The sequence below is a fragment of the Montipora foliosa genome, chromosome 14, assembly GCF_036669935.1.
Source record: "Montipora foliosa isolate CH-2021 chromosome 14, ASM3666993v2, whole genome shotgun sequence".
In the NCBI taxonomy this organism is placed as follows: Eukaryota; Metazoa; Cnidaria; class Anthozoa; order Scleractinia; family Acroporidae; genus Montipora; species Montipora foliosa.
In genome coordinates, this window is record NC_090882.1 from 19,256,498 (window position 1) to 19,271,363 (window position 14,866).

General features: G+C 39.9%; 1 protein-coding gene and 1 long non-coding RNA gene across 4 annotated transcripts; one reads left to right on the top strand and one right to left on the bottom strand.

The window, feature by feature from the left end:
• Positions 1 to 6,332: 6,332 nt before the first annotated feature.
• Positions 6,333 to 12,891, bottom strand: LOC137985138 (transcription factor Sp5-like). Of its 3 annotated transcripts, XM_068832635.1 has the most exons (3): positions 12,844 to 12,891; positions 12,551 to 12,615; positions 6,333 to 7,866 (listed from the first exon to the last, which is right to left on the bottom strand). In XM_068832635.1, exons 2-3 carry the CDS (start codon positions 12,593 to 12,595, stop codon positions 6,703 to 6,705), a joined length of 1,209 nt encoding a protein of 402 aa, XP_068688736.1. In that variant the 5' UTR covers positions 12,596 to 12,615; positions 12,844 to 12,891; the 3' UTR covers positions 6,333 to 6,702. The 3 variants fall into 3 exon arrangements, with proteins under 3 accessions (XP_068688736.1, XP_068688737.1, XP_068688735.1); XM_068832636.1 differs by lacking the exons at positions 12,551 to 12,615; positions 12,844 to 12,891 and adding an exon at positions 9,773 to 9,908; XM_068832634.1 differs by lacking the exons at positions 12,551 to 12,615; positions 12,844 to 12,891 and adding an exon at positions 8,006 to 8,372.
• LOC137985139 (uncharacterized) lies at positions 10,072 to 11,943 on the top strand. The gene is made up of 2 exons (XR_011119246.1): positions 10,072 to 11,034; positions 11,386 to 11,943. It is a non-coding gene; the product is annotated as an uncharacterized lncRNA (long non-coding RNA).
• Positions 12,892 to 14,866: the final 1,975 nt, after the last annotated feature.

Below are 14,866 nucleotides of genomic sequence, written 5' to 3' on the forward strand. Positions count from 1 at the left end.
AATAAACCAACCTTAAGTTAACAAAACAGTTGAGAAGCGATTTATGATTTTATGGATAGCCTAGTATATAACAGAGTGTACTGGTAACACTTAGGGGTTTTAGAGGTTATGTTAAAGCATGACAAAGGAGCATGCTCGGCAGTGACCTGACGAAATCATGTGTTCAAGGACTTGATGAAAGATATAGAAACCACTGGAACAAATTACATCATATTCTCTAGTACGAGTAGCCTATATCGCTACTAAAGTGAATTCATTGTCATATCTCCAGCTAAATCTTAAACAAATTAATCATTGAAACAGCCCAGGCCATTACAACTGAGATAACAATCAAAACGAATCAGTCAGGTAATGAAGAGGAAGTCCTTTTAGATCTAAACTAGCAGGTATGGTGCTGAGACGTCATTAAACAGTATGATGAGTTACATAGTATCAAACGCAACAAAGATGGCGAAGTAACCCCAAAAATCAATCAAAAAGTACTGATGCCTGCTTGATCTCGTTGCAGCAACATTAAAAGGGTTACGTCAGAGGATAGACTTTGAAACTTCACCACAATATTAGTATGACATTTTCCCACGTTCATAAACGCCGTCAATTTAGCAGATTAATATTACCTGATTTCTGTAGGTAGCGTCTTCAAACTAAACGGCAGTTTTTGGCCATTCTCCCCTACTAGGGGGAAGAACATAGGAAACAAACTTTAAAAAACTAAAATGAAGTATTGTTGAATGTTGTGCTGTAGCCATGATTGATAAGTCAGATCTCTCAACGAAAATAAACCACGATAAGGAAGATAGGAAGTTGCTAGTAACTCAAAACATTAAGCTCTTTAACCTCTAACTGAGCATTGAAAGGAATGCTATGGACATTTCATCTTTGGTGCAGTTCGTAGATCATTATATCTGCACATAGCATAAGACGCTATAATTAAAACCCCGGTAAAGAAAGAAAATAATTCCAGTCGGTGCTTTTGGAAGTTTGGAGACCTACCAGGCTACTGTCCATCAACAAATTCCTCTACAGATCATATTCATGGAAATTTAGGTTTCCTTCCGCTTAGTATCCTGCCATGGACAAGCATCTTATCGCGTACGTTGTATGCTGAACTTTACAAGATTGCACTCAGAGATGAGAATATCTGTTGCATCAAGTGTTCGCAAAGTGAGCAAACTGCCCGGGCAAACTGTCATGGCGCGGGGGAGGCCATCTGAACTCAGTCATAAAATTTAACGGGGAACTAAAGACGATGACGAAGCCTCTGGGCCAGATTACCAGTGTACGTTCTTTGAAAACAAAGATTTGCCACTGAGAAGTATACTGATTCAAATTCACTTGGACTGTTCCCTACGGGCAGCGCAAAGTACGCTATACATCATTATCGTGGCCAATGTTTGAACAGTGAAAAATAAGCAAGTCATGATGACCTCAGAAAAATCTCAATTCTTACTACATATGTACACAAAACGCCAAAAAAGGAAACTTGTGTCATAAGTAAAATAAACCGAGTAACTCGCTACCGATGATAGCCGAAACAATGTTCACGCGGAGAGCGTGCAATAAATCATGCCGCCTGCCTATGTTCAAAACACCTGGGGCCCGTTTAATTGGAAGTCCCGAAACTTTACGCGCCGTTTTCGGGTGTCACAATTCCCGTTGGTATCTCAAGAAACGGGGAGGATTTAAGTTCGTCAAACTTTCAACAGCCATTGTGCTTTTGTTGCCTTGAAATTATGTTTCTAAAAGATCGGCTCTCTTCTCCAGAACACTTGCGGTTGACAGTTTCACAAATGGCTTTTCGTGACTTTTGAGAAACGGGCCACCTGAAACTGCAATTTTCGTGAACGCTTTTTTTATCAGGGGCTTATCCCGATTATTAGAATGGTATAAATCCTACATTTCTTTCTTTTACTCAATGATCAAAACAACATTTTTACCGGCGACAACTTAAGGGGTTGTTACACTTTGGCCCATGCCGGCCAGTACTCTCCACTTCAGTTCCTTGGTATCCGTGTGGTTCGTCATGATGTCTGTGCTAGCCTGGATAGCGTCGGTAAAACTGACGTAACAGCTTGATCTGCAAGGCACGACTTTAGCTTCATTGTACAATTCCGCGTTTTAACCCGCACAAACACGCAATTAACTTGAAAGTGTTAAATATTTGGTAAGAAAAACGCGTCTTTTAGGCAATGCAAAGACTACCTGAGGTACACCATTTTAAAAGTAAGGCCTACATTCTTGCTGTACTTGAGAGAACTACGTTAAAAAACGAGGGGGCAAACAAATAAAAACCAAGTCTTTGTATTAGTTTCCGAGCCCTCCTTAAAGGTTCAAAAACGCAAAAAGAACAAGAACAAAATTCCAACTCCTCGTTTGCGAGAAGATTTGAATCAGAACTTTCACAATGGTCGGCTCTTTTTAGTTCGTGATTTTGCCTTCCTTAGGTGAATTAATTGTTCAGGGAAACACGTTGTCACTGAAGACTTTCTTGGCAACATCACCAAGAACATGTTCACATTTTAAGTGTCTACGTAAAAGTACTCATTTCCACATTCATAACAAACAGAAAACTTTTCCCCAGTGGCAAGATACAAACTAAAAGACTGCTGGCTTACTGATCAATGAGCAAATCCTTGCTAGTGACAGTGCCTAAAAATTACATAGAAACCCAAGTGAACCATCCGATCAAGCAACAATACAATCTAAAACATAACTTTAATTTCCATTCATTACTGACATTTGTAAATGAAAGCGGAAAGATAATTAATATTAGAAATGAAAAGAGGAGAGGGCTTAATATCTTGTGCCATAAAATGATTGTTAAGATGAGATTTAAGCAAACGCACCTACTGAGCCACGTAGAATCGAATTGCCAGGGTCGGCAACTTCAACCCAAACATCTGGAAGAAGATAATAGCGAGGACACAACCTTTGAACAATGCGGAACTTCCAAAAAAAACACCTTTTAATGAAACAAACAAAAACGCTATCGTGCTGTGTTATCCAACTCACACGGATCTGATGTTAAGGTGAAATACAAACCAAGTGACATCCTTGTTTTCGAAACTATCTCCCGTCTTTACAACAACACGAATAAAACGCGGTAACTAAACAAGATAGTTGGTATAAATAAACAGTGTCCCCCCCAAAAAGGGGTTATCGCGATGAAGCCCAGAGTTGTTCTTCATGGACGATATGGCGGGATAGTGAGATAAGCAAGGAGAGTGGATAAGCCAAGTGTTAAGCCGTTTTTGTCTGTGAGTAATATAACGGGGCTGTCAACAACCACGCGATGCTAAGTTGAGGCTTTGAAAAGGTGGGAGTTCCCGGGGAAAACATGCTGAGACGCAACAGACAACCCTGAGGCGTGGAGACAGTCAAACGCGGCGTGTTTTACAAAACGACTCGTTGTTAATTCATGATTCCCTATTCAGTGGATGACATTTAAAGAATTTGTATTAAACAGGTAGAAAATTGACTAGCAAGTGAACAAAGCCTCAGTTTATTAAAAGGGAACTCGTGCATTAGATCCGAATCTGCCAATCAAACTGATTGAACAAGCGACCTGTTTTGACCTATTTGAAACCAAAAAACAAACGATTAACAAATTCTTGAAATAAATTGTTTTACACCAAGAAAATATCCTACTTTACCATACAAATCACCGAAGTTCGTACTGAATATAGCTTTTATTTCAACGCAAAGACATCAGTCAACATCTTGATGTCTGAGGTTCACTCTCCTCAAACCGATAGAACACCCGAAACAAAAATTGTCACCGAAAGATCGCGTAGTTTTGAGTGAAGTGCTTCCAGAAGGAGACGATTGGAAAAAGCACTCGAAAAAGTTTTTCAATACTCGAACACTTCAGCAATTTAAAATAACATTAAACTATCGATGCGGGTTTCAATCTTGTCTTCAGTTTCAAACACAAGGCTTCTGCCAACACAGAAACCCTAAGCACCGCTTGTTTCGAGACTGGCCATGCTTGTCTTTGAAACTGCAGCCGGTATTTTGTGTTTTGTTTCGTTTAAACGCAAGCAAGTCGTTGAAAAACATAAGCGTGTATGTTTAACCCGAAAAGATAGGTTTTCAGGGCATGGAACAAAACGACAACAAGATGACGGTGTCTGTGGGATGGAGTACAAGGAGACTAAAATGCGTACGTGTTGGACAAACACCGGATGGTGCAGACAAACATTAATTAAATAGCTGATGCGAAATGGCACTACACACATGACAAATTGAAGAAAGGAAGTAATTTAGAAAGTAAACTTGAAATCAAAAAGCTAATTCGCTCGTGCAGGCTTTATGGAAGCCAAGCAACGGCTGCTATTGTCGACACAGTATGAAAGACGTTGAGAAATGGAAAATAACGCTCGCTGGATGTAAAGTGAAAGATGCTTTATGGATTAGTAGTATAAAGAAAGTCATGGGATTACAGTTAAGAAATGACAATATTTCTCTAAAGGTTTTGTCGCTTGGTTAATAGACAACCTAACCACTGATGAATAGAATTTCCAACGTACGCATCAAGTTTTGACAAGGTTTCCGAAACAGCTTGTTTGCTCGTACCTAAGTGAAATACCTAATGGACTATACTACAAGGGCTAAAAGCCATCACAAAAGCCGTAGTTTCACTTATTTTTGACAGAGAAGCTTAAGATACTATCAGATTGAAAGTCAACAAGTCACTTTTAAGAACTACACATTACTCCTAAACCTGCGAAAAATGACCGTGACAAGCTGAGGATAGATCAACAGCACAGCACCCAGTGTGGCCGGGTAGGTTACAAAGGAAAGTCTTCGTTATTTCGTCTTGCATATTGACTCTACACTAAAAAGACCGTCATATTTTCCAACGCAGTCTTTACAGTCGAAGCAAGCCGAATCAGAAGGAAAATAGCAAGAGTCTACCTTCGGCTGAAATCGTACAAGCACTGATACACTAAAGCGAGAAGAGCAGTGAAGACTGCACAATCGGATCGTGGCCTCAGCACAACACAAGTGTAAAGGTTCACGCAGAGAAAGATATTTTATAAATTTAATCAAAATTAGCACTTTTTCTTGAGCTGGAAAATCCTTAGACACATGCAGCAAGGCCTTCTGTGGCATGAGTTAGACCAGGGTGTTCTTACATTGGCTTGCAAAGCGCAAGCTCCACTTTCTTTCAAATCTATGAGCACAATAACTACCTCAGTCCACGTTAGGATCGCTAAGATACAATGAAAGCTGCCTCGAGTCAACAACTAAGAATTAAAGTATTCTTTGTTACATTATATTGAATTTCTTTCTCAACGTCATTTAATTAACCTTGGACCACGCCTCTCTCTCCAACTCATCATTGTATCTACACTCCACTACACAAAGCTACCCAGTTCATTCACCACGCTACGAAGCTATCCGCGAACCATGCAAAAGAAATTTTCAACTCTCGTTTGTCTCTCGACAGGGCCGAAGGTTTCAACTCGTCTTAGAACATCTTGATTATTGTCAACGGTATCTTACTTATCAATGACAGAGGAGAGCGTTAAGTTTTCATTCTACGCACTCACTTAATCAGCATTGAAACTTCGAAATCTCTTAGTTTCGACGGTCTTTAAACCTTTTAGTTGATTGCTAGCTACACAATGGAGGCGATGCTTTTGAAGTCGGTTCATGTGTACCACAAAATCCCACCCAACTTATTTTCCTAGACACCCCTCAGCCCCCTTTATAAATAAGAGACTGCTAGGATTGGATCGGTAGTCACTCTCAATTTCTTCAAATTTCAAATTGAAATTAACTCTCGCCAGCTTATTAAATACAAGACGTCAGGCTTTTTTTTAATATCAATGTTTCTGTAGCTAAGTTAATATCAAGTTCGAAGCCCACCTGGTGAATTCACAAAAGGAGTTGAATAGAATATGCAACTATCCGAGATTCAGAGAAATTATCTTTAGCTGCGGCGGCGGCTATAAGAAATTACTGGAGCCGTGATTCTTCGAATCTTAAGCACTCATTTCTCAAAGCAGGATGCAAAGGTAATTAGCAGCCTTTGTGTGATTGCCAATAACACCACATTTCTGTAAACAGGGCCTGTTCAAAGAGACCGCCTTTTTGAAACCGCTTATCAACGAAGGCAAAAACCCGAACGAGTCAGCGCCATGGACTGCATTTTGCTTTTTAAAACGCAGCGAAACACTTAGCAAAATCACAATATGGTATCTTGAGTAACCGGAAAGAAAAAAGGTTTTGCCTTTCAGCTATTTTCTTAAATATGTGACACATCAAACGCGCCCGGTTCCCGACCCTATAAACATACAGTTAAAAATTTCAACCCCACGCGAATGTTGAGATAAACTGAGAAAAGTGTTTATTATGCTTGCACTCATTTCGTTTTATATACAAGTCTTGCGAGCTAAGCAGGACACTGAATTTAAAAGAAATTGTACAATTTTTTTTTTTTCGTAAGATTAGTATTTACAATTTGAGATTATTTTCGTGTGATCAACACACTGTAATAAATATTCAAACTTAAAATATTCCTCCTTTCGATACAGTCGACCTACATTTAAATTAACTTCAATGAAATCTGTTCGAATTCTCCAGCATACATAATGGCGATATATTACTGGGTAAGAAATAGAACTAGGCTAATTTTTGGATATATGTAAATATCGTATCTCATGTCCGTGAAGTTCTGGCTATTCTCGGTTAACACTAGTGTTCTACGTTGATAAAAGAATCGACGTTTGGAGCGTCCATTTTATCATTCTCTTCGCGCTTTGGCGTGAGCACAAGCACGCTGCTCATCTGAGCCAATCTTTCTCCTTCTTGTATATCAATATTAAGCTCCATAGAAATATCTCTCGAACCTTCTTCCTCCTTTATCATCTCCTCTGAGTCCGTTTTATCCGCAGCTTTCTTGACATTGCCCTGATGAGTCTTTTGGTGTTTTCTCAAGTGATCGCTTCGCATGAATCGCTTGCCACACTCAGCGCACTGGAAACGTTTCTCGCCAGTGTGTGTCCTCAAATGCCTTTGAAGTTCATCAGACCGCGTGAAACTCTTGCCACAAAATAACCAGTTGCAGACAAACGGCCGCTCGCCTGTATGCCAACGTAGGTGTGCTTTTAAATGCGATGTTTTGCCGTAGACCTTTCCGCAGCCAGGGATGTGACAGATATGCTGCTTTCGTTTTGTTGTGTTCCCAGTTGAAGCTGCGAGCTGACAATTCGGGCATCTACATCTTCTGCATCTCCTCGTCCCTGTAACGTGGTTAGACAAAGCTGACGAGCTGTACGGACTTGTAAGATGGTAAGACGCTTGAGCGGTCGGATTCCCATGATAACTCATGGATGAGATGTGACTCGAAGCGGCTACGGAGCTGAGAGCTATACTCCGTGGAACTGCCGCGGAAATTTGGCTGTGAACAGTTTTATTGGGCTCAACACTCCACCAATGAAGTCCTCCGATCTCGTTACACTCGGGTTTAAAAGCTGGAGAACAGCTCAGGGACAACGGAGCACTCCTACTCGATGCAGGACAAGCGTGCACAGCAGCCAAGCAAGGTGAAACAGGTCCACGCGAAGGAGGACTCCCATGGGTAACAGCAAAATTCTGATGGATGTGAGCCTTTGGGGACGCGGAAATATAAAACTCCTGGAAAGGAGAGTAATGCGAATCTGCTGGCGGTGTAAGTGGAAGCATTCGTTCTCCGGGACAGCTCACAATCTGGCCCATACTGACTCCATGTTGAGTCAGCTCGGGGACAACTCCGCCGCTAAATTTGCCGTGACATTCAAATTCACGGTGAGCTCCCGGTTGGCCAATTCGACTGCAAGTAGCGGCCAGCAGAGCCAGTGGCGACGGCTTGCGATATTCCTATAATAATAAAAATCAAGAGACGTTGAGCGACGAACAAGCAACAGATAACCTTAGAACGCTATACCGATTTTGATAAATAATACACACAATTATTTTCAAATTTTTGCGACTTTTTTAACGAGTTGAAAATACCTACATGTGAAAACGGAAAATATTCAGGTCTTGCCAAAGCAGCGGTAGCCATGTCAGCAAGGATTTTCGAAGAAATTTTCCTTGAGAAGATAAGAACTGCGAGCTCTTTCAACGCGATGTTACGCTGGCAAGAGTCGGGAGCAAATGAAACCCGTAAAGCTTCCTTCACACAAAAACCTTCAGCTGGTTTGCGAGCCGGTGGCGGAGAAAACAGACTAAATGTAATTAGACAAAGAATGCCGCCCGCCAATAGCAAACCAGAGGCGGAGACTCGCGCTTATACTCTCCTCATTGCAATGTTGTTATCGTAAATAAGGTGCTATTATCAGAGATGATAGAGGAGGAGCGAGAGGGCGGCGAAGTAATGAACAAAATCAAAAGAAAGGCCATTTTATGATTGGATTTCTATGATCAAAGCAAGCCGCCGCGTAAAGTGCACGTTGATTGGCTCTGGCTTTGTAAACATGCCGCGGGTCAACCCTTGAAAAAAAATCATTTGTTATATTATTGTGTATTTCCGTTATCGCGCCACATTATTGTCATCGCCTTTAAAAATACTGTCATCACTTGCAAAAGAGACCGCCTTTATTTAAATAAGAATGGCTCCAGCAATACACTTGTGAAGAAGCCAAACAGACCATTGTCCCAGTAACAAGCAATAAACAATTAACATCGAATGCACGAGGTACACTAAGGCTTTACGCGATAAAACCGCTTGAGGTGTTAACCTTTCATCCTGCCGACCGTTCCATCCAATTGTTTGCTAATCGCAAAGTTAAAAAATACAAATGTCTGTCAACTTCGCGAACAGGTACAACTCATCACTGGCACTTTCCGGCTATCAATTCCAAGCGAACGCCCGTGTACAAACAATTTGTTGAGGCAAGCTCAAATTCGCTTTTAATGTTACTTTTATAGTGATGAATGTTCCAGCGAGCGTGCGCAGCGCGACTAATTAGAAACCCGCCTTCATTGCCCGCCTCAAGGCCCTCCTTCGTAACTTTCACTCCAACTTTGCGCCAAGAGATTTTATTCCTGCGAGAATATTACATCGGGGAAAGCGAACCTTCTTCCCACAAACGAAAATTTAATTCTGATTTGAGCGCGCTGGAGATGACAGACTGTTTATGGGCAATTATTGATGGTCTTCTCTCCTTCAGTCGGCGGCATCCTTTGACTTCATGGATCAATTTCGAACAATTTCCTCGGCTAACAATTAACAAGTTATTCGCACGCTTAGTGTGATTGAAGGCTGTCATGTACTTTTTCTTGCTTCTCAGGTGCATCTTCCACTCCTGCTTATTTCAATACGCAGGTTAAGGCTTTTTATAAACCTGAAATTGAGACAAGCCATGCCAGAAGAAATATTTATTTTTCTAAGGTTTTACGGCAGTGATTTTGCACTGGCTTTCAATATAATCAAACTAAATCTCTAAATCACAACTTATGTGTTTCAGTCATATTTTTCCTGGTTCATTGTTACCAGTTACCTGGGTTCACATCAGAAAGCGCAAGAAAGTACAAAGACAATTTTTACTGGGGAGCCAAAAGGCACAACTGTGATTTGTCGCGAAATCAATAAGAAGCGAGTTTGAAGGGGTCGTTGATTTTTGCCGATAAGACACCCAGAGCCAATATATTCCTCAGCAAACAATAAGACACTCAAATGGAAAGATTACACATTAAGGCCCCGACTCTAGGGACATGGCTCACGAACAAAAGCGATTCATTATCCTTCACAAGGAGACGGCCGACAGACCATTTTACTTACGAGACGCTAACAAAACCACAGCTCCGTTTTGCCTTTGAGAACAAAGATCATTGAATAAGTTCCTAAAGTGCTGAAAAATGTCTCCTCTTTCCGCTCCTACTGCTTGAGAAGATTAAAAACTTTCATGGACGCAGAGTTGAGCCGCGTGTTGTATTCAAACAGTCCACAGGGGTCCACAGAGAAAGAAATAAAACCAAATGATGTAATACATATTGCTTATCATAAACCCAGGGATTATAAAGTTACAGGCGACAGGCCGGAGCCAAAAACGGCGGGGAACCATTTATAATTCACATTGTTGCTATTAAGCAAAATTCATAAATCTCTTCCTAAAAAGAAGAAAAGAATATTCGCTGCGAGAGAGTTTATTGCGAAACTGTTGGACGACAATTAGTTATTTCATCCACGGTATACCACTAATTTGGTTCACCTGATTCAACGCAAATATGGGACAATTGGTACGTGTAGCTCACTCTGGCAAAAATGGCGACGTCTAGTTTGGTTCTTCACTCTTGAAATTTGGTTGCAGCTTGATGAGCCTTTGCTCTTGTCAACAAAGTTTAGAAACCGAGCTGTCACAGAAAAGAGCTTTTGAACAATACTAATGTCTTCTAAAAGTCGGCTTCTTCAAAGGTTCAACTTTGCGTTCAAAGATCTTTCTTTACAACCTATTTCCCACTAATTGAATATTTATTCTTCTTACGCAGAAAATTGTCATTTCGTAAAAAGCATTCTGACAAAACAATGGAACCATCTCCTGACTTCTACAATTTTTCTATCCCGAACAGCTCGAAAAAAAAAAGCGAAGACAAGGAAAAAACACGTTGACAAAATAAAACTTCTATGCCATCAACAAAATCGGCAGTGTTCGGTGGCTCGACTACGACGCTCGAGATTTGATTTCGCTTGCCTTACTTATCGGCTTTTTGTCTTCGTTAATTCTGTTTACGTTTATGTCCAAAACCAACTGGAGCACAAAGGAGATTACAAGTGAGCTATTTCTTTGCGTCGCGGACTCGTATGCCCGATGTTTTTACCCACCAGTGACGGCTCTTTTGTTCAAAAGGATTGGCTAATGACCAACAACCCCCAAAGCCAAAATATTTCGCTGTTTTGGCCCGGGGCAACATGATTTAAAACCGAAAATATCCTAATACCTTTGCGTCACGAAATTAAGAGCGTGAGTTGGCCCTGAAATAAGGAAATTAAAAAGTTAACTGGAAGAGGTATTCATTTGAAAAAACTAAGACGACTCTTTTAAGGTGGGAATGAATTGAATGCCGCTATTTGCGCTTTTTTAATCTTGCCCGTTATCTGTCAGCCTTTTCCACTTTCCTTCGTTTTACAGTTTTAATTTTCATCATTATGATTTCTAATATCTTAAGCTGTCTTCGAAACTGAATGGTTCAAAACACACGTCTCCGCAAATCAGGGAAGTCAAGGTGTGAAACTAAGAGATAACAAAACTTTTAGTTTCGAAATCATTCTTCCTCTTACCTGTCGAACTCTGTCAAATTAAGATATATAGAGAATAACTCAGTTTAATGTCTGCTCCACGGCCTTTTCGCATGGTGTTTCAATTGTAGTTTAACGCTGTTTCTTTCTTTTTCCAGGTCTACTTAGGTTGTTTTACTAAACGTAAACAACTCCGAGGCAAATTGCTTCAAAGACCTTCGAAAGCCTTGGCCCAAAATTTACATTTATTGTGTACACTTACTTGAGTTAAATCCAAAGACATTTGTATCCGAGAAAGTAAGAAAAAATAATAAAAGTAGAAATCACAAGGTCGGTCAAAGTTTCAAGGCTAAATCGTCACAAGCGAAAGACTAGGCTCTTCTATCTGCCAATCTTTGTCAAGCAATTACACCAAAGACGATATTAAAACCAAGCCAACGCTCTTTACGGAATATGAAATAGAAGCGGTAGCCTTTGAAGTTCACGATAAGAATAATTCAAGTAGCACTCTGGCGCGTGTCTTGATTGGCCTTGATAAAAGCAACTCTTGAACTGGCGCTGTCAAGTCTCGGATTAACGCCGAACACTTCGTTTAGATTTGAAACTAACCTATTTCCCTACTTATTAAAGACTTAATGAGTTTTCTGATTTAAATAGGCCAGTTTTGCACCTTCGATTACGCTTGAAAAAAAAAAAAAAAACTAGAGGGTAACCAAGTCTCACATTAAAAGCTGGGAACAAGCGAAACATGCCTCTGAGTCAGACGAATAATGTTACTGCATAAATTGTCCGGTTATCAAAGAGAAGAAGCACTTCAAAAGTTATTCACTTAAAAAAAAAAAACCTTTCTCAAAGCATGCCAAGGTTAGGAAAAAAATGGAATGATTTTAAATCCACACTCAATAAAATCACTATATGTCACAGACTTTCGAGCGGTCGTCTCATTGCCTCCACATAAATTTTCATTCTAACACGAACGTGCCCAATTACGATCAAGTTACACTTGATAAAGCTGCTATGGTGCTACGGGGCGCATAATTATGATTGGAACTTTAATCTTTGAAGAACAGAAAGTGCGAGTAGAAGAAGTCATTAAAAATCTTAGAAATAGGTTTCCACAACTACATGAATTGACATTACTGAGAAAAAAATATTGAGCTATACCAAACCGAAAAAATCGCGTTTAAAAAAAGGGCAGTGATCCAAATAAAAACTGTCATACTGCCGAAGAAAATCAATTATATAATTTCTTGATCCTGATTTGCAAAAGCGGCAAACTAATTTACAAAATCACTTTTTGTGTGTGTGTGAGGGTTATTTTACCGAACAATATGTCTTCAATGTTCTCTTTCGTGCGCGGAGCGCCATCGTGTCATTAAGGCATAAACCTAAATGAAAGAGAGGAGAAAGCAATCAACCGGATGATCAACGAAACCTATTGCTCAGTCAGTCTATCAACTTAAGGTTAGAGATGACGGGGTAGTTTCGAAATGCAGTGAACTACTGAACATCAAGCACAATGACTCAACAATCGTGCAAGGAAAACTAAACCCTGAGCGAATTGGATCACACCTCCTAAACGGGATGTTTTTTTGCCAAGATATCATTCAGCTCACCTCCATGAAATAAGGAAATTGCAGTAATTACTGGACGATTAGACTGATTGAAAACCTCCTCTCGTCAAAGAACTACTCAAGCAGACAACTTGCAATTAATTACTTTGTGGAAAAGCTAATTCAAAAAACTATTATTTGAAGACAACATGACAGATGTTAATTAAAATTTGGACTTGACTGTCCACTGAAAAATACACCAGAATGTGTTTGTATGGTCTTCATTCGCAAATTTATCATAGTAGTTACTTATGGAGTCAGAAAATCAGCAGTAGCCTCAAAAGTGACCAGAATCTAATTTCTAGAAGCAATAAGCAAACAGAGTTACCCGGATTAAAGGTATCTAGTGAACGTGCTTTAAGTAGAGAACAGAGAGAACAGTGACAGGGGACTTCCCTGATTCGCACTAAGATTTTCGAGTCGTTGAACGATGCTTGGGTTTTCAAGACGACACCGCGGCAACTTTTTAATTCGAATCTTCGCTTAGATCCCTAGAAGAACTGATTCACTAAGTTCCGTCAAAATGACCACACTTCTAGCGTCGCACCCCCACACGAGATTTAGTGAAAAGAATCACCTTTTCTCTAATCTTAATCGAGGTCAACTACATCAGAAAAATGTGCTTTTTTGGTTTCAAGACTGTATGCTAGGGCGTTTTTCGGAGCTCGGCAAATTTCCTCGCCTTGGTAACCCCAGGCCACACCAAGCAGGTAGAATATAGTATGACGCAGTGCTTTATTGTAAACCAACACACTTTTGTGTCAAACATTAATTTGAACACAAAACACAATTTAAAAAAGAACAAACACTTGAAAAAAAATGTTTACATTTTTTATTTCTCTTAGCCTGCGAATTTAATACCCTGACGGGTGACGACTATCTCATGGTAGATGGGGGCGCAATTCATGAACTACTAGCTTCCTTGACAAAACCCGATTGTCAAAGTCAATAAAAACTCCTTAACTTTGGAATTAAAATTTTTAATGTTTCTTTTCCTTAGCCGGAATAAACTTCCACGTTTTTAAAGGATTTACCTGAGTTGATGCCTGTTCAGAGTCCAAAAAAATCGAACAAATTCTGAACATAATGACAATTTTACTGCAATTAGTTATCACTGAATAGGACTCTCCAAAGTACCAAATTTTAATCATCTTCAACAGGTATCTCCCCTGACACCTCCGATTGTGATTTATTACTTCTACTCAAACTTTCACAACGTCTAGTAATCAGCAGGTTACTTTAATTAACCGACCAAGAAAGGAATTGCCTTTCAAGCCAGTCACTGTTTAAAATTTGGTGTTTATTGAAGACAATGCCACATACAAGCTAAAGCACATTGTTTGGCTGTGTTCAGCAAATACAGTGCCAATTAGCAATTGTTTTATATTCGCATTAAAATGACTTTCGTGTATCTCTCTGTTCATCATACTTTCACCTCTATCGGATTTAAAAAGAACTCGCAATTTGAACAGCTGCCAGATGGCCTGATAGTTCGGAGGCAGCTGGGACAATGCGCAGAGCGCTTGCGCATTCGTCCAGTCAGTTACGAGTTGCGTCGTGTTCACGAGGCCTGAAATTTCTCGGGATTCCTCACTAGTGCTTACCTTTCATAGCCTCCAAATGAAGATCTCTCGCTCATAAAATCGTAGCGTTCATAATCTCGTATCATGGTTTCATTGTATTATTTAGCCACTGTAGTATTCGGTACAATGAGATCTTTTGGAGACAATCATTCTTTTACTTTCATATACATTCAAGGTATGAGAAAAGAACTGACTTTTAAAAATTTGTCACATCAGTCCATAATAAACTTTCTTACCGAGTTCAAGGATTTTCTTGCGGTATACGGACGTCAACTGAAGTAAGGACACGTTTATTCACGATATCCACAACTTAAAAATCTCCTTCTTATCCTGAAAACAGTGAAAAGTACGTAAACTATACTCTATTGCATTGTTCCATCATCAAAAACTTCATCTTCTGCGGTTGATATCCTTCCTGACATTCAAATGAAAGCTTTTTTCCG